A 17,771-nucleotide genomic window follows, 5' to 3' on the forward strand; every position below is an offset into this window, starting at 1 on the left:
GTGGCCATGATGTATGCCTGGGTGGAAGTTACTTAGTTAGAACCTCCCCTGTTTATTGGATGAAAGAGATCGATCTTCTTGGGGCCAATGCATTTGGTACAGTGAGCCACATATCTACAGAAAGTCTTCTATATATTCGAATTACGCTGTAATCCTGAGCATTATTTCTGGTTGAATGCATTCTTACCACATTGACTATTTTATAAACGAAACCCACCCTTCTCAGGATATTAATTTCAGGCACCTAAATTTGTAATGAGCAAAAGTTATAGTTGTAAAGAATAGGTATGGCCTGGGCCATTTGTATACAGGATTGTTAAATGAGAGCTTAGGGTGGTTCTAATTTATATTTCGTGAAGAACAAGTGTATTCTTATTTCATTTTTTCCCCATCTCTCTTTCGGTAGTGATGGAAGGAACCTCTAAATTGCAAGCCAACTGCAATACTAAACTTCATCTGGTTACCGACTGCATGGAACATGCATTGACTGCTGTGCATCCTCGCTTCCGCTACTCAGCTGGTTGGGATGCCAAACTCTTTTACCTCCCTGTAAGCTACTTGCCAACTAGGCTAACAGATCAACTATTTTTGTGGTCTTACCCTCAACCAAAAGAGAGCACTTAGGGTGGGGAGATGTTAGTTTTCAAGAGGAAAGTTTGACACTGGTGGATTGGGCTCGGAAACATATTCTTTTTAGAATCTTTCATTCTTGGGTGGGTTTTTATAGGCTGTCCTTTTATTATATGATGCTTGTTTCCAGAATACTGTATATCCTAAATTATCTTTCATTACATCAGGCCAATTTCCTTGTTACATAGTTATTGTGGGTATGGGTATTCCCACCATCCACCTGTTCTATCTTTTGTAGGAGTGATGCTCATCTAGATTTTGACTCTAAAGTATTATCAGGGCAAGAGCATACAAAATTTCTCTAAACCATTGATCTGTCCAACTTAGCGTGTAACCTTGGATCTTTGAGGTCCTGATAATTGGTGGCAGGAAGGATGAACCTCCAAATGTCTGTCACTAAACTATGGTTGGGAACTGCAATCTTCTTCTTGTACCATATCCATCATTGGATGTTGGCGATCCTGTTTTTATCCACAGCCGCATGAAAAAGTGCCGTTGAGTTTTGTCCAAACCAGTCCCTTAGATTTTGAAGCCAAGATGTTCTTCTTCTGCCTGGACCTCATTTGCCTTCCATCTTTCTTTGGAGGTTTAAGTGAAGTATGCTGTATTTTTCTGGGTGTCACATCACATGTCCAAAATATTCTAACTTTCGCTTTTTTATGGTTTTGATGATTTCCCTTGGCTTTCCCAGGCGGCTTATCACTTCCTCATTTCTGATTTTGTCAACCCAACTTATACATAACAGCAGCCTGGAACTGCCATAGCTGTGCAATAATATGACATAGAGCCCGTTGTTCAGGATGGATTCAAAGTCTGCTGAGGATTCCAGCCAGATAATCCCAACAGTCTGTAGGTAGATGGTCCTCCTGACTGCATTCTATTAATTTGAGAACTAATCTACAAGGAAAACTTGCTCTGAGACTACTATTTCAGGCACCCTTAGGAAATTCTTACACTTCTGTACATTTTTTACTCGCTTGATTTTCTACTACAGAGTTACTCCCAGACTCTCCATCTTCCAGAGCCCTTGTGAAGGCCAGCTCTACTATTTGTTGCTTAGCCTATTCGCAGCTCTTTCAGAATTACTTTTTAATGCTGATCACCATAAGTCCTAACCAAATTAATCTTGTTGGAGCAATTTCACAATTTCCCTTTTGTCTATATTGTTTAAATCACAATATTAACAATTTGTGTCTTAGCTTCAGTTTTAAATGATAATTAAAAAAAAAAACATGGTAACCTCATCGTGGAATAAAACAGAGTAATTAAATTGATGTGGCACATGTGAACCTTTCTTCCTTTGAAAGTGAAGCAATCTGAAAACTTAAAGAATTATAATGATCCAGGAGAAAAAGGGAGGGGAGGAAAACACAGAGCTGGTTTTTAAGCCATGCTGGTAGTAGAGGATAGCTGTGAATGCAGTATGATGGCCATCTGAAAACATACAAAATGGTGCTAGCTTGCAACAAAGACTTTCCAAAACCACCTGGGAAGAAGGCAAAGGGCACATCATTGTTCCACATTTTTTAAAGTCTAAAATCTGTCAAAAGCATGAGGGTTGGAAGAGAACAGAAATCTGTAGTTGTTTGATATCTATTAAACAGGTAGATGACAGTGATTTAATAGCCAGCTTCACTCAACCGGAGATCTTATTCTTAGCATTGTCAATTGATAGGTGACCAATTGGACTAATAATAATGAGAGTTTTGGTCCAAAATGTTTAGCAGGCACTAGGATAGATTAACATTGTAATTTTTGTATTTGAAACATGTATATGCAACCATAGGTCTTAGCAAAATATGTATAAAATTACAGCAATGTTTCAAGGATGGCAATAAAATTTGTTTATTTGGAAATTTAAAAGAATATGATAAAATCTCACACTAAAGAATCCAACAATCCTTAAAAATATTTGTACATGCAGGATAAGGAGGCAGCATATCAACTAAAGCAAAAACAAATAACACAAATGAGACAATTATGTCAGGGGTGAAATCCCGCAGGTTGTGACAGGTTCTGGAGAACCGGTGGCAGAAATTTTGAGCAGTTCGGAGAACCAGTAGCAGAGAACTGGCAAATACCACCTCTGGCTGGCCCCAGAGTGGGGTGGGAATGGAGATTTTGCAATACCATGCCCGCCAAGCCATGCCCACAGAACTGGTAGTAAAAAAAAATGGATTTCACCATTGAATTATGTCCTGAAAGAGCTGTAGAAGCTAAGCCTTCTTCAGTTATCTTACAGAACTTATGAAATCAATTGAGGGTTGTGGAAAAGCTGTCTGATTGACTACAGTCTCAGGCAGTAGGAACAATGGTGAAAAGTATTGAGAACTGCAGTTTAGAAATATCTGGAAAGCTAATATAGGTAATCCTTGACTTACAACTGGTTGCTTAGCAACCATTTGAAGTTACAACCAATCTGAAAAGGAGAGGAACTTACATGCAGATCTGAAGTTCTGAATGTCGCCACCCCTTTGTGGTCATGTGACCTGAGTTTGGGCGTTTGGCAACAGGGCCACGTTTAGAGCTGTTTGCAATGTCCCACAGTGATGTGACTTCTTTTTAAGGTTTCCAGCAAAACTGCACCACAATGGGTATGCACTTATGACCACTGTGTTCACACAATGACCACCACCCAAAAAAATAACAAAATCAGATCAGTAATGTTTTACAACCATTACAACTTACCATCATGATGGGCAGGCTCCATTACAGTCATATTTCAAGGACTACCTGCAATCCCCATCCTTTTGATAAAACCTCATTTGTTATTGCTAACCCCTGGTTTGTATACCGCGATGGAGAACAGGAGCTAAAGCATTCAGTTCCTGAGGAGACCATAAATTGCCAAAGACATCGATGCTTTTTATCATTTTCTTTCATTCTTAGTTTGTTAAAAATGTAAGTCATTGTGAATGGATAAAATGAATAAAACTATGGATTTCCTTATGCCTGTCTTTTTTAAAAAAAAATTAATGGGAAGGTTGCAAGAATGCTGGACATGCTGTCACAAAATAGCCATCGCTAATATTGACTATCAAAACAGACATAGAATTAGAAAACAAGATGATGCCAACATTAGATGCAGCTTATTTCAGCCATGGTTTTAGCCGTCCATCATTTTTATTTTATAAAAGTGCCATTGGGTCCTATGCGGAGCTAAAGGATGGTGGCACTTTATTTTGAAGCTTATCTGTTTCTTATCTAAATTAAAAGAATGTCCAAAATAACCTGGGAATGAGTCCTGGCAGAGGCCAAGGGAAATACGTGTGGACAAACTAATACCCAACATTATCTTGTTGCCTACACTAATATATAATTTGTCATCTTTCATGCCATATACCTTGTCCTCTTTTATTTATTTATTTATTATTCGAATTTCTATACTGCCCTTCTCCTTTCGGACTCAGGGCGGTGAACAGCCAAAATAAAAACATTTATACATAAGGTACGATTAAAAATAGATTTAAAATAATTAAATTTGGCCCATAGTTTAAAATTTATCAATTTAAAATCCATATCAAAATTTAAAACCAACCATAAAATCATAAAATCAAGAGAGACTGGCTAACTGTCAGGACTTTCTTCTTGTTATTGTTATTTTGAAGACGTTTCACTTTTCATCCAAGAAGCTTCTTCAGCTGACAAGCGAAACGTCTTCAGAAGAAAAAACAAGCTGAGATGCGAAACATCTTCAAAAGAAAAAAAAACAACAAAGTCCAGCTGTCTCCTGAAAAAGCACCTTTGAGCCTGGATGACTGAGAATCTCCACAGACTTAACTATGCACTTTGGGATGAACACCCTTTGAATGGTGCGGGAGTATGAATTTCCAGGAAAAAAAAAAAATCAGATTACAGAAACCATTTGCATTTCAGTTTGAGATACAGGCAGGACAGACTCATCCCCAACAGCCTGCAGGACACAGGGCAGCAAACTTCCTGCAGCCAAGAAGGCTCCTCACTTATTTGCACTACTCAGGTGACCTTGAGGACACAGATAAACCTCCAAGTGGCCTCAATGACTCTCTAAAAAGAATGCAAGTGACCAGCTGTCTGCAAGGAATATAAATCCTTCCATTCCCCTCCATCCAGTCAGAGCTGAAGAAGCTTCTTGGATGAGAAGCAAAATGTCTTCAAAATTAAAAAAAACAACATGAAGTCCAGTTGCCTCCTGAAAAAGCATTTTTGGGACAACCATGACTGAGATGACTGAGAATCTTCATAGACCTGTCCTCTTTTGGCATTTATGACATATATGCCTTGGGATTCAGGAAAACTTCAAATCATGTTGAACTATTTGTGGCCTTATGGAAAATATCCTGTTCTTCCCAAGATACTGACCCCCCCCCCAAGGAAAGCTGGAATGCAAGTAGTCCTCAATATATTAACATTTGCTGAATGATGGTTTGAAGCACATGATCACAATTTGGGACCTTCCCAGCCAGCTTCTGCCAAGCAAAGTCAATAGGAGAAGTTTGATTCACTTGACAAGCGCAGTAAAAATTATAAACATTGGGGCCAATCATATGATGGCTTGCTTAATGGCTGTACCCCTTAGTGACCAAAATTCCAACTGTAGTTGTAAGTCAAGGACTGCCTGTACATCTATAATTCCTTGGCCCCTTCAGTCACAATGGGAGATGATGGGTTATGTATAGAAAATGCTAGATTGTGAAAGACTCAAAAGTACACATAAGAGATCTATTTAGCAATTTCAACTCAATAGTTACTGGATACAGCCTATTTGCACAGTAAAGAATGGAATGGGAATGGGAATAGCACAGCATAGCATAGCATAGCATAGCATAGCATAGCATAGCATAGCATAGCAGAATTGGAAGGGACCTTGGAGGTCTTATAGTCCAACCCACTGCTCAGGCAGGAAACCCTATACCACTTCAGACAAATGGTTGTCCAACCTCTTCTTAAAAATTTCCAGTGTTGGATCATTCACAACTTCTAGAGGCAAGTTGTTCCACCGCAATGAATAATAATAACTTTATTGTCATTGTACGTATACCCATACAACGAAATTCACTTAACACCCAAAGACCAGGTCCAACACACATAACAATCCCCAAACACACTCCCACCCACCACAATTCCCCACCCCTAAACCACCCAAACATCTACACAACAGACCAAATAATGCTGTCCAACAGCTCACTGATGGTGGCCCTTTAGTTCATTGTTGAGTGCAATTATAGCTCTGGGATAAAAACTATTCAGAATACGTGTGGTCCGAGTTTTAATTGTTCTGTATCTTCTGCCAGTAAGCAACAGTCCAAAAAGATTGTAAGCAGGATGGGATGAGTCTCTGAGAATGTTATGCAACTTTCTCAAACAGCGGGATTCGAAGATGTCATCCAGGGCTGGTAGCTGGAGTCCAATGATATTCCAGGCAGTTTTAATGATTCTCTGTAGAGCTTTTTTGTCTGTTACAGAGCTGCTCCCATACCATGCAAGAATGCCGTATGTCAGGACACTCTCAAGGGTGTTGCGATAGTAGGACAGAAGTAGATGCTGAGATAGATTTATCTTCCTGAGCATTCTCAGGAAGTACAGCCTCTTCTGTGCCTTCTTCACAAGCAGGTTAACATTCATAGTCCTTCGAGGTCCTTCGAGATATAAATGCCCAGAAATTTAAAACTACCAACCCTCTCCACCTCCTCATCATTTATGTACAATGGTAAATGTACATCTCTCCTGAAGTCAATTATAAGTTCTTTAGTTTTTTTGGTATTAAGTGTAAGATTATTTTCTTTACACCACAATGTCAGCCCTTGTACTTCCTTCCTGTAAGCAGACTCATTGTTCTTATTAATGAGCCCCACCACTGTTGTGTCATCCACAAATTTAATAATTGCATTGGAGTTATACAATGGGGTGCAATCATGTGTGTACAAGGAATAAAGGAAAGGGCTTAGCACACAACCCTGGGGGGCTCCTGTGCTTAGTATCAGAGTAGAGGAATGGTGAGATCCCATCCTTACTGACTGTGGCCTATCTGTCAATACAGGAATAAGCATGCATAGAATGGAGAATCCCATTGTTTCCAAGCCTTCTCCCTGATGACTGCTGTTACTATTAAACTAAAGTTGCTCCCATGGACACATCAGAAAAGATAAGAAGGCCCATCTGCCTGACCTGTTAAATTAAAAGACCTGTAACAAACTATTAATTTTAGAAAGTATTACTTCAGAGAAAGAGTAGTGGAAGCTTGGAACCAACTTCCAGGGTTGGTTAGAAATTACTGATGGGTTATCAGTAATTGTGTTTAAATATGCTTGAGACAAACACATGTCCAACTTTCAATTAAAAAAACAACAACCCTCAAAGGCCAGACTTGATGGACCACTAGGTCTTTTTCTGCCATCAGTTTTCCGTTTCTATGTTAAAGAATGGTTCAGTTCTGAAGCATTATTACCCTCAAGACATCAGCTGGTCATAATGGTAAGTTTGCACCCTTTGCTCAATCCTAAATTTGCCTGCCATCCGTTTCCTATGGCACCCTTTTTTGAAAACTGGTCTGAGGCAGTCAAACAGTCCAGGGCTCCCTGGAGATTTCCTTCATTTTCCAGAGCAGATTATTAATCTTGAGATAGGGATCAGATTGATAGGGATCAGTGCAGAGGTGGGTTTCAGCAGGTTCTGACCAATTCTGGAGAACCAGTAGCGGAAATTTTGAGTAGTTCGGAAAACCGGTAGTAAAAATTCTGACTGGCCCTGCCCCCATCTATTCTCTGCCTCCCAAATCCCAGCTGATCGGGAGGAAATGGGGATTTTGCAGTAACCTTCCACTGGATTAGAGAGGGAATAGAGATTTCATAGTATCCTTCCCCTGGAGTGGGGTGGGAATGGAGATTTTATAGTATCCTAGCCCTGCCACGCCCACCAAGCCACGCCCACCAAGCCACATCACGCCCACCAAGCCACACCCACAGAACCAATAGTAAAAAAATTTGAAACCCACCACTGGATCAATGTGTCCTGCTCGCTGTGGTATAAAGATGCCTTAGTAAAAAAAATTCTCATTTCCAGGTTGAACTTCTCCTAACTGAACAAGGGAGAGGTTCAACCTGGAAATGAGGAGAAATTTTCTGACAGTGAGAGCAATCAATCAATGGAACAGCTTGTCTTCAGAAGTTGTGGGAGCTTCATCACTGGAAGCTTTCAAGAAGAGACTGGACTGCCATGTGTCAGAAATGGTGGAGGGTGGAGGGTTGGACTAGATGGCCTACAAGGTCCCTCCCAACCAGGGGTGAAAACCAGCAGGTTCTGACAGGTTCTGGATAACTGGTAGTGGAAATTTTGAGCAGTTCGGAGAACCGGCAGCAGAAATTTTGAGTAGTCCAGAGAACCAGCAAATACTACCTCTGGCTGGCTGCAGAGTGGGGTGGGAATGGAGATTTTGCAATATCCTCCCCCCAGGAGTGGGGAAGGAATGGGGATTTTGCAGTATCCTTCCCCTGGAGTGAAGTGGGAATGGAGATTTTGCAGTATCCTTCCCCTGCCACGCCCACCAAGCCACACCATGCCCACCAAACCACGCCCACAGAACCGGTAGTAAAAAAAAATTGGATTTCACCACTGCTCCCAATTCTGTTAATCTGTTAAATGACATCTTTAGAAACCCTGTAATCTTCCATGGTGTACTATGTTGTGAATTTCCCTTTTTTGTTCCAGGAAGCCCATTTTATAAAAGGGAGATCAGTTTGCCGTACAATAAACATTTCTGCCTTTTCAAATTAAAAGGTGGGCAAAATGCCATTTGCCATTTGGTGGAGCTATTTCTCCAGTGTTTCTTGCTTAATACATATCTGTACTAAATGTATCAAAGAGTCCTAGTTAAATATTATGAAAGCAATTTTATATCATACTCTTTCAAAATGGCTATTTGGAAAGCCATGCATCCCATTAGACTTTTGTAATATGACTCTTTCACCTCCTACAATCTTATTCTCAAGGAGAAAGGTTATACTTTTTCACAGATCAAGATAGTGTCTTGGACCAGGGCTTTGAATCTGAAGAAGTTGCACCAGTGGAATTCCAGTCTCAGAAGATACAAATCATGTGATTTGTATGCGGGTTATGTGAGGTTCAAACACAGGCAGGAACAGAATGATTAGGTCATGGCTCCCAAGTAGTTGGTTTTGGCACACAGCAATAATATTCAATGAGGCTCCTTACCAAATAAGTCTTCTTGTCTTAACATCTGGTTGCAAACGCACTTAAGAGGTGGCTTTGACCCAAACAACCATCTGATTTCTTGTGTCTGGTGTGTCATTGCCTTTGATTTGTGTAAGACGTGTAAAACTCTGGGCCAGAGGTGGGTTTCAGCAGGTTCTGACCAGTTCTGGAGAACTAGTAGTGGAAATTTTGAGTAGTTTGGAGAACTGGTAAATACTGACTGGCCCCGCTCCCACCTTTTCTTTGCCTCCCGAGTCCCAGCTGATCGGGAGGAAATGGGGATTTTGCAGTAACTTTCCCCTGCCACGCCCACCAAGCCACACCCACAGAACAGGTAGTAAAAATTTTTGAAACCCACCACTGTTCTCGGCCCTGGACAGGCTGGTAAACCTTGTTTGGCTCTCTGAAATTTGGATTGAATCTTGGCTACTTTTCTACAGACTCCTGTGAGAAGCAAAATGACTCAGGGAAGCCTTTGCTTCAGAAACTCTGACTGATATCCCTTTGCTTTTCTGCTGTTGATCTGCTCAACTTTGAGTAAATTAGTTACCATGAATAGGATAAATATGCAAGTGCTACAAAACCACTTAATATGATGATCAGTGGTGGGTTCCAAACAGCTTTACTACCGGTTCTCTTCATGTACATGCTTTGTGCACGATCGCTGCGCGCATGCTTGCTTCACTCACATGCGTGCCAAACTAACGTGCCACGCAAGCGTGTTAGGTATCTGCCCAGCTGAGGTGCAGCAATCCACTCTGCCGCACCTATCAGCTGGGCTAAAAAAGAAGAAATAAAGGTAGAAATAACGCGGGGGTGGGAGGGCCCAGCTCTCGGACAAAGAGAACCGGTTCGGTGATGTCACATCGTCACCACTATTGGCTTGACCAAACTGGACCAAACCAGGCCGAACCGGGAGGAACCCACCATTGATGCTGATGTGATGAAATAAACCACAATATGTTGATGTGATGAAATAGTTAAAATATTCCCACTTGACCATTGAACTCACTGAATGACTTTGAATCAATCCCTTTCCTTCAACTTAAGTGATTTCACAGAATTATTTTAAGAATAAATCAGGGATGACCCTAAGCATATGATGGTGAACCAATGGCATGCGTGCCAGAGATGTGGGCACACGAGCTGTCGCCCAGCTCAGCTCTGCCACGCATGATTGCATGCTTCCCGCTGGCCAGCTGGTCTTCAGGTCTCTGCCATGCATGCACAGCGGGGTGCACAGGGGGCACGTGTGCATGCATGGGGGTGGGGCGCATGCAGGGGGCCTGTGCACGCATGTGAGGGCCCACGCACACATGTGCGGGGGGGAGGGCACATGCAGGGGAGTCACATGCGTATGCACAGGGGGTGCATGCAGCGGGGTCACGCGCATACGTGGGGGCAGGGGGCATGCATGTGGGGCATGCACATTACATTTTGGGGGTTCGGGCATACACACACACGCTTTTGGCACTCAGTCCGGAAAAGGTTAGCCATCACTATTCTAGGGCTTCTTAGTGGAAAGGCTGGCTATGTATGAAAAAGCCAGGCACCCACCCAAAGCTTTTTGACCAATTCTACATGTGAAATTTTGAGATGTGTCATGGGAATAGCTGATCAGAAAATACCCATAAGGGAAGCAAAGCAAAGCATGCAATTGCGAGTAGGTAAATAGGCACCACTTCTGTGGGAAGGTAACAGCCTTCTGTGTGCCTTTGAGCAATACTGGCCAGAGGACAACGGAAGTGTCTTCATTCAGCTAAGAAATGGAAATGAGCAGAGCCGGATTTGACTGGGCAGGGGAAACCTTTACCTTTATTTTTACCTCTGCACCATTTCACTTTCTAAAACTGTTTCTGGTCTATGTAGCCCATAATGTATGTGTGCAATTAGTGATTTGCTTTTTAGTATGCTAGTTTCCCATTCATTTTAAAATTAAATTCGAGCAGAGACCTAGTGTGACCAAAGAATAAATCAATGAGACTTTGCCACTTGCCCGGTTGAATATCTCTGGAGAAAAGCAAAAAAAAAAAAAAAAAAAAAAAATTCAAAATAGGATGGAGATTATTCAGGTAGCTTCAAAAAAAATTGTAGTCTGTAGCCAAATTCGAGCTTTGGATTCTTTGGTGTCCTTAAAGATAGTATAGCCTTGCGAAGCAGCTTAAATCAAAGCAGAGTTGACATTTCATTCCATTTGTTTGTTTTTAATTGACATTCTCCCCAAATTTTCCACTTAAACCATCTATAGAAAGAAGCCAATTCTGAAGATATTGACAAGACAGAGGAAGGTGCCATTTACACTTTCTGCAAATGTATTGATTGGCCTTGGAATGTATGCAATTCATGTTGCTCCATGCTGTAAACGTTCTGATGAGAAACCTAGAAGGCATCAATGCCTGGAGTGGGTCAAGTCTAAATCATATTCTCAATACTTTGTGATCCACTGTCCAAGGTAGCTGCCTTTGAATCAGCAATAACTTCACTTTAATGGACCAACACCTCCATCCTATGGCTGCCTTTCTTCCTGCAAACAGGAGCTGTGCCTTGTGTCTCATCTGTCTTCACAAGTTTGACAGTGATGTTGCTTTGCTTAAACTTTACCAGAAATCTGTAAGAGATCAAATCAAAGGTCAGCTGAACAACACAACACAACACAACACAACACAACACAACACAACACAACCCTTGTTTTAACTTTGCATCACAATTTGTCTGTCTTGTGGAGGCTTCCATGCCATGTTGGATCAAAACCTTATATACAAGCGTGGGGAGTACAACTATAAGCAGGGGTGGGCTGCTGGGTGTTCGCGGGGGTTTGGGACAACCTCTAGCTCCTGGCTGGCCCCGTCCAGCCCACCCTTCCCCTTTCAGGAGTCCCCATGCGGGCCGTTTTGGATGCAGGTAAGTGCAGGGCATATGCGGAGGCTCAGGGAGGGCTAAAACCAAGTCTACCGGAAATTTGGGAAGGCTGGAAATGGGCCCAGAGGGCCTCCGGAGCCTGTGGAGGCCATTTTCCCCCTCCTGGAGGCTCAAGGAAAGCCTCCAGAGCCTGGGGAGGGCAAAAACGCCCCCCCACCATGGTGCAGGAGGCCAACTAGGCCACACCCACTATGACCATGCCCACCCAGCAACTGGGCAGAGAACCCCTTGCTAAAGTTTTTGAAGCCCATCCTTGACTATAAGGCAGCCTTAATTTTAGGATTACAGCCAGTTTGCTTTAATGTTTAAGGCACCAAGCTAGAAACTGAGAGATTGTGAGTTCTAATCTGCTTTGGGCACAAAGACAGCTGGGTAACCTTGAGCCAGTCACATTCTCTGAGCCCTAAGAAGCAGACAAGGGTAAACTTCTTCTGAAACCTTATCAAGTGAACTATGGATTTCAAAGAAGGGTTGGGGGAGATTAACTCTGCAAACATATTTAACTCCAATGTAAGGTCACTGCTGGACAATTTGGGAACTTTCCTGTCCCTAATAAAGAAATACAGTAGTAGGTTTGCGGTGTACTATTTTCAGTCAAATAGGGTATAATATTCAATAGTCTGTGGGCATGATCAGATTTACAATTATATTTACAAGCTCTTGAAGCTAAAATGTTTCATCATTTAATTATTAGTTACTGTAATTGGAAAAGGGATGTGAAATGTATTAATTGCTGCAGCTAAACAACCTGAATACAATGCAACAAACCACGCGAACTATAATTAGGGGTGTACAAGCTCCAGATGTACAGGCCATAATATATAATTTACATAAGCTTGTTATTACCAAAATGGGAATTTGGTGGCAAGTTTTATCTGCGTATTCAGATAGCTTCTGACATCAAGGCCTGCTTCCTTAAACCCAGTAAGGCGAAAGGCAGACCCCTTTTCCTTTTCTGACACACCAGAGCTTTTTAATTGTGGGGGGAGGGGAGGAAAGATTTGGCAAAATTGGATCCAAACCCTCCTTTGTCCCCTTGAAAGTCAGAGGTCTCCAATGGAGTGACTCCCTCATGGAGGCTCCAAGAAAGGATAAAAAGGACTTTCAATGTCTGGATTTTCAGAACCCTTTCAGTTTAAATCTTGCTAGGTTTTCAATACCAGTACAAGAGAACCAAGGTAGAAAAAATCTAAATAAAAGCTGTCATCCAAACCCTTCCCTTTTCCCACCCGTGACCAACTCCGTCCTTACTCATCAGCCACTTGGAGTTTCAGTTTTTGCTTCGTAGCCTCTAGCATGGTCTGGTGAAGCCGGGTAACCAGTTCAATCACGTGGTCACTAATAAGGAGGAAGTCCCCTTTGGTGTCCGCTGTGGAAGACTGTAAGAGAACAGTAGTCACATGTGTTGGAGATACTCAATATCTTTCCAGAAGGTAGGCTTAAGGTACAGAAGGATCTTGGCAGACTTGAACACTGGGCGCTATCTAACAAAATGAAATCCAATGGTGAAAAAAAGGAAGGTTCTACAATTAGGCAAGAAAAACAAAATGCACATTGCATGTAAATGCATTTACTATTGAGCAAGGTATATGTGGTACCTTGCTCAATAGTAGTAACTGTGAGAGAGATCTTGGGAGTCCTAGTGGACAATCATTTAAATATGAGCCAGCAGTGTGCTGCAGCTGCCAAAAAAGCCAACACAGTTCTAGGCTGCATAAAGAGGGATGGAATCAAGATCACATGAAGTGTTAATACCACTTTATAATGCCTTGGTAAGGCCACACTTGGAATACTGCATCCAATTTTGGTCACCACGATGTAAAAAAAGATGTTGAGACTCTAGAAAGAGTGCAGAGAAGAGCAGCAAAGATGATTAGGGGACTGGAGGCTAAAACATTTAAAGAACGGTTGCTGGAATTGGGTATGTTTAGTTTAATAAAAAGAAGGATTAGGAGTGACATGATAGCAGTGTTCCAATATTTCAGGAGCTGCTACAAAGAAGAGGGAGTCATGCTATTATCCAAAGCACCTAAGGGTAGAACAAGAAGCAATGGATGGAAACTAATCAAGGAGAGAAGCAACCTAGAACTAAGGAGAAATTTCCTGACAGTTAGAACAATTAATAAGTGGAACAACTTGCCTGCAGAAGTTGTGAATGCTCCAACACTGGAACTTTTTAAGAAGAGATTGAGCAATCACTTGTCTGAAATGGTATGGGGTTTCCTGCCTAAGCAGGGAGTTGGACTAAAAGATCTCCAAGGTCTCTTCCAAATCTGATTCTGTTCTGTTCTGTTCTGTTCTGTTGTATTGTATTGTATTGTATTGTATTGTATTGTATTGTATTGTATTGTATTGTATTGTATTGTATTGTATTCTATTCTATTCTATTCTATTCTATTCTATTCTATTCTATTCTATTCTATTCTATTATTCTATTCCCTTCCTCTCTTTTGTACTAAAATACACCTCAACATTTACGGGGAAAACAGTGAGATACTTGGCAGTTCAATGATAAATTTCCTAGAGAAAAAATGTGATTTAATTAATTAAAAACATACCCTAATATATTTACCCAGCCGTAGAGTCCCACTCTTTAAAATCATACCTTAAAAACAGACTTCCCTGACTTATGACCATAACTAGTCTGTAATTTCAGTTGTAAATCATGACAGCTGTAAGCAGGTCATCCCATGACTGCACCAATTATACCTTTTTTGTGGTGGTCATTAGCCACAGAGCCGTGGTGGCGCAGTGGTTAGACTGTAGTATTGCAGGCTAATTCTGCTGACTGCCAGCAGTTCGATCCTGACCGGTTCAAGGTTGACTCAGCCCTTCATCCTTCTGAGGTGGATAAAATGAGGACCCAGATTGTTGGGGGCAATAGGCTGACTGTAAACTGGTCAGAGAGTCCTGTAAAGCACTATGAAGCTGTCTATAAGTCTAAGTGCTAAGTGCTATTGCTATTAAGTGAAAGTGACTGTCATAAAGGGAACACCACAGTCGTTAAGTGAACCCATTGTCTGCTACGTGGTGTTTTTTGCCGGAAATTTGAAGTATATGTCAGTTTCTGCTAAAAAGGTCATAAATTGCAATCACATGACACTAGGATGCTGCAAATGGCCAAAAATGCAGGGCATTTTCTAAGTGCCCAAAATGCGGTCATGTGACTGGAGGTGGTGGTGGCAAACATTGGAACAGTGAATGTGGATCATAAGATCCTTTTTTGGGGATGTGTCGTAATTTTGAACGGTCACTAAGTGGCTAGTCGTAAGTCAAGCACTACTTATATATGTAGGACTGAAGTCCCTTCAGTCAGTTGACAGCCTTGTTGATGTACACCAGTGGTGAAATGTAAAATTTGTTACTACTGGTTCTGTGGGCATGGCTTGGTGGTGGTGGTGTAATATGACTGAGCGGGCGTGGCCAACTTTTTTTTTTTTTTTACTTTTAAAACCATTTTTTCTACAACCTCTTCGGCTGAAGAGGTTGTAAAAAAAATGCTTTTAAAAGCTTCTGACGATCCCAGCTGACTTGCCTGATCAGCAGAGGCTTTCCTTTCTTTTTTTTTTTTTTAAAGCCTCTGACCATCCCAGCTGAGTTGCCTGATCAGCAGAGGCTTTGTTTTTACTTTTAAAAGCATTTTTCGGCTGAAGAGGTTGTAGAAAAAATGCTTTTAAAAATAAAATAAAAAGCCTCTGATGATTGGGCGGCTCAGCTGGGCATAGGGGTGGGGAGGGATTTTTGCTACCGCTTCTCCGAACCACCCGCCGCCATCGCTACCGGATTGGGCGATCCGGTCCGAACCGGGAGCATTTCACCCCTGATGAACACCCAGTCTTTTCTTTCAAAAAGGTATGTTCCTCAAAGCCGATTTTTAAGAAACTAACCTGAACATCAGATTTAGCTTTTCAAACTCAAGTGAGTTTTTATTTCAACTGTGGCATTATAAATATGTTCTTCCCCAAACCCTAAACTTGATGCAACTTCACATTTTGAATGGGGATAGCTATGCTATTCCAAAGCAAATAGCTATAAGCAAAATAAAATTGTCTATAGGGAGCTTTCTATAGGCAAGGATCACCAACCCTGGGGCTATAGCCCATTACTGGGCTGTGGCCTATTTGCAACTCGCACATGCACACACAGGTTGACTTGCACAAGCAGTGGGCCGGTGAGCATGCACATGCACGCATAGCTCGACTTGCACAAGTTGAGCTGCGCATCCATGCCAGTTTGCTGCTCGCACAACCCATTTACCCCCTCCCCCGTCTGCTGGACTGCCAAGCTGCAAAGGTTGGGGACCGCTGTTCTACAATACAGGTAATCCTGAACGTACAATCAAATTGTGCCCCAAAATTACGTTGAATATAATTGAATATAAATAGGGCAGGTGTCAGGCTCCAAAACCAAGAAAGACATGTTGAATTTCACATTGTTCCTCAGCTGTAGACAAGAAATCTTGCCAAATTAAAACAAACTGTACGCATCATTAAAAACATACTCTGAGAACTCATAGCAGGATCTGACTTGGTCTTTTTTCTCCCAATCAAGCTATCCAAACTTTTGCTTTCTCTTGCTTCTCTGGAATTGCAGGCCCTCCCTCCCTGGACTCCAGACTATAATCCACCACAGCAGCAGGGTCCCACTTAACCAGATTCCTCCTCTTTAACACAGGTAGTCCTCGATTGATTGACCAAAATTGAGCCCCAAATTTCCATTGCTAAGTGAGGCAGTTTTTAAGTGAGTTTTGCCCCATTTTATAATCTTTCCTGCCACAGTTGTTAAGTGAATCTAGCTTCCCCATTGAGTTTGCTTGTCCGAAGTTCGCAAAAGGTGATCTCATAGCCAAGGGACACTGCAACCATCATAAATATGAGTCAGTTTCCAAGCATCTGAGTTTTGATCACAGGACCGTATGTATGTGGCAATGGTTATAAGGGTGAAAATAGCAATAGCACGTAGACTTATATATATTGTTTCCAATTTCAGAATCATAAGGCAAAGCCCCTTAAGTGGAGAATGGCCGAGAGCCCGCAATGCAACTGTGGTGCACTAGAACAAACTATAGCAATAGCAATAGCACCTAGACTTATATACCACTTCACAATGCTTTTACAGCTTCTAAGCAGTTACAGAGTCAGCATATTTTCCCCAACAATCTGGGTCCCTTAGTTTAGCCACTTTAGAAGGATGGAAGGTTGGGTCAATCTTGAGCTGGTGAGAATCGAACTGCTGGCAGATGGCAGAATATTGTAATATTGCAATAAGCCTGTAATATTGCATTCTAACAATTGCACCACCACAGCTCTTGTTGCGTCTCGTGATCATAAATCACTTTTTCCAATGCCATTTTTTTTTTTTTAATTTGATTTATATGCCGCCCTTCTCCGGAGACTCAGGGCGGCTTACAATGCTTTAAGCAATAGCCTTCATTCTTTTGTATATTTTATACAAAGTCAGCTTATTGCCCCCACAAACTGGGTCCTCATTTCACCTACCTTAGAAAGGATGGAAGGCTGAGTCAACCTTGAGCCTTGGAGAGATTCGAACCAGCAGAAATTGCAGGCAGCTGTGTTAATAACAGGGTGCACTAAACCCTTGTACTATCAAGGCTCTTTTTTAACTTTAATTTTAACTTTGAACAGCCCATAATGACCTGTTGTAAATCAAGGACTACCTGTCATCGGTTATACCTTCTCTCCCCACCAATCTTGAAAGAGAAAGGCTTTTTCTCTTCTCCCTCCCATTCCCCCTCCACTTACCTCTCTAATGTGCAGAACAAGAAGCCCATCTGAATAGCAACTGACAGAAACACTCTCAATGTCATTCAATGTGATGACTGTTTTAGGCTGAGCAGCCTTGAGATCAGCCAGGATGATGTGACTCTTCGTGAGAAGGAGTATCCGAGAAGAAGTCTGAAACAAAGAGAGGAAAAGCTCCTATTTCATGTACTATATCTGCTTGTCTGAGCTGAAAGTCTACGGAGATTCTCAGTCATCCAGGACATGGTTGTCCCAAAGGTGCTTTTTTTC

The 17,771-nt window shown here is 41.8% G+C and overlaps 2 protein-coding genes across 4 annotated transcripts in view; one reads left to right on the forward strand and one right to left on the reverse strand.

Moving 5' to 3' along the window:
* Positions 1–17,771, forward strand: part of LOC139312831 (retinol dehydrogenase 16-like) — a 44,537-nt gene that overhangs the window by 17,383 nt on the left and 9,383 nt on the right. Inside the window, exon 5 of one of the 2 annotated variants that reach the window (XM_070937958.1) lies at positions 407–1,904. The exons of the other annotated variant lie outside the window; for it this stretch is intronic. Coding sequence (XP_070794059.1) covers positions 407–624 — 218 coding nt within the window. The 3' untranslated portion in view covers positions 625–1,904. Of the gene's footprint in view, positions 1–406; positions 1,905–17,771 lie in introns of those variants that run through there. 2 annotated transcript variants of the gene reach the window in all.
* Positions 11,121–17,771, reverse strand: part of LOC139312830 (unconventional myosin-Ia-like) — a 59,278-nt gene continuing 52,627 nt past the window's right edge. For both annotated transcript variants that reach the window (XM_070937957.1, XM_070937956.1), the window contains 3 exons: positions 17,502–17,654; positions 12,991–13,118; positions 11,121–11,428 (listed from right to left, as the gene is read on the reverse strand). In XM_070937957.1, coding sequence (XP_070794058.1) covers positions 11,305–11,428; positions 12,991–13,118; positions 17,502–17,654 — 405 coding nt within the window. In that variant the 3' untranslated portion in view covers positions 11,121–11,304. The remainder of the gene's footprint in view (positions 11,429–12,990; positions 13,119–17,501; positions 17,655–17,771) is intronic.

The sequence above is a fragment of the Pituophis catenifer genome, unplaced genomic scaffold (genome assembly GCF_029215685.1).
Source record: "Pituophis catenifer annectens isolate HBS135680 unplaced genomic scaffold, rPitCat1.0.hap2 SCAF_2, whole genome shotgun sequence".
Taxonomy (NCBI): domain Eukaryota; kingdom Metazoa; phylum Chordata; class Lepidosauria; order Squamata; family Colubridae; genus Pituophis; species Pituophis catenifer.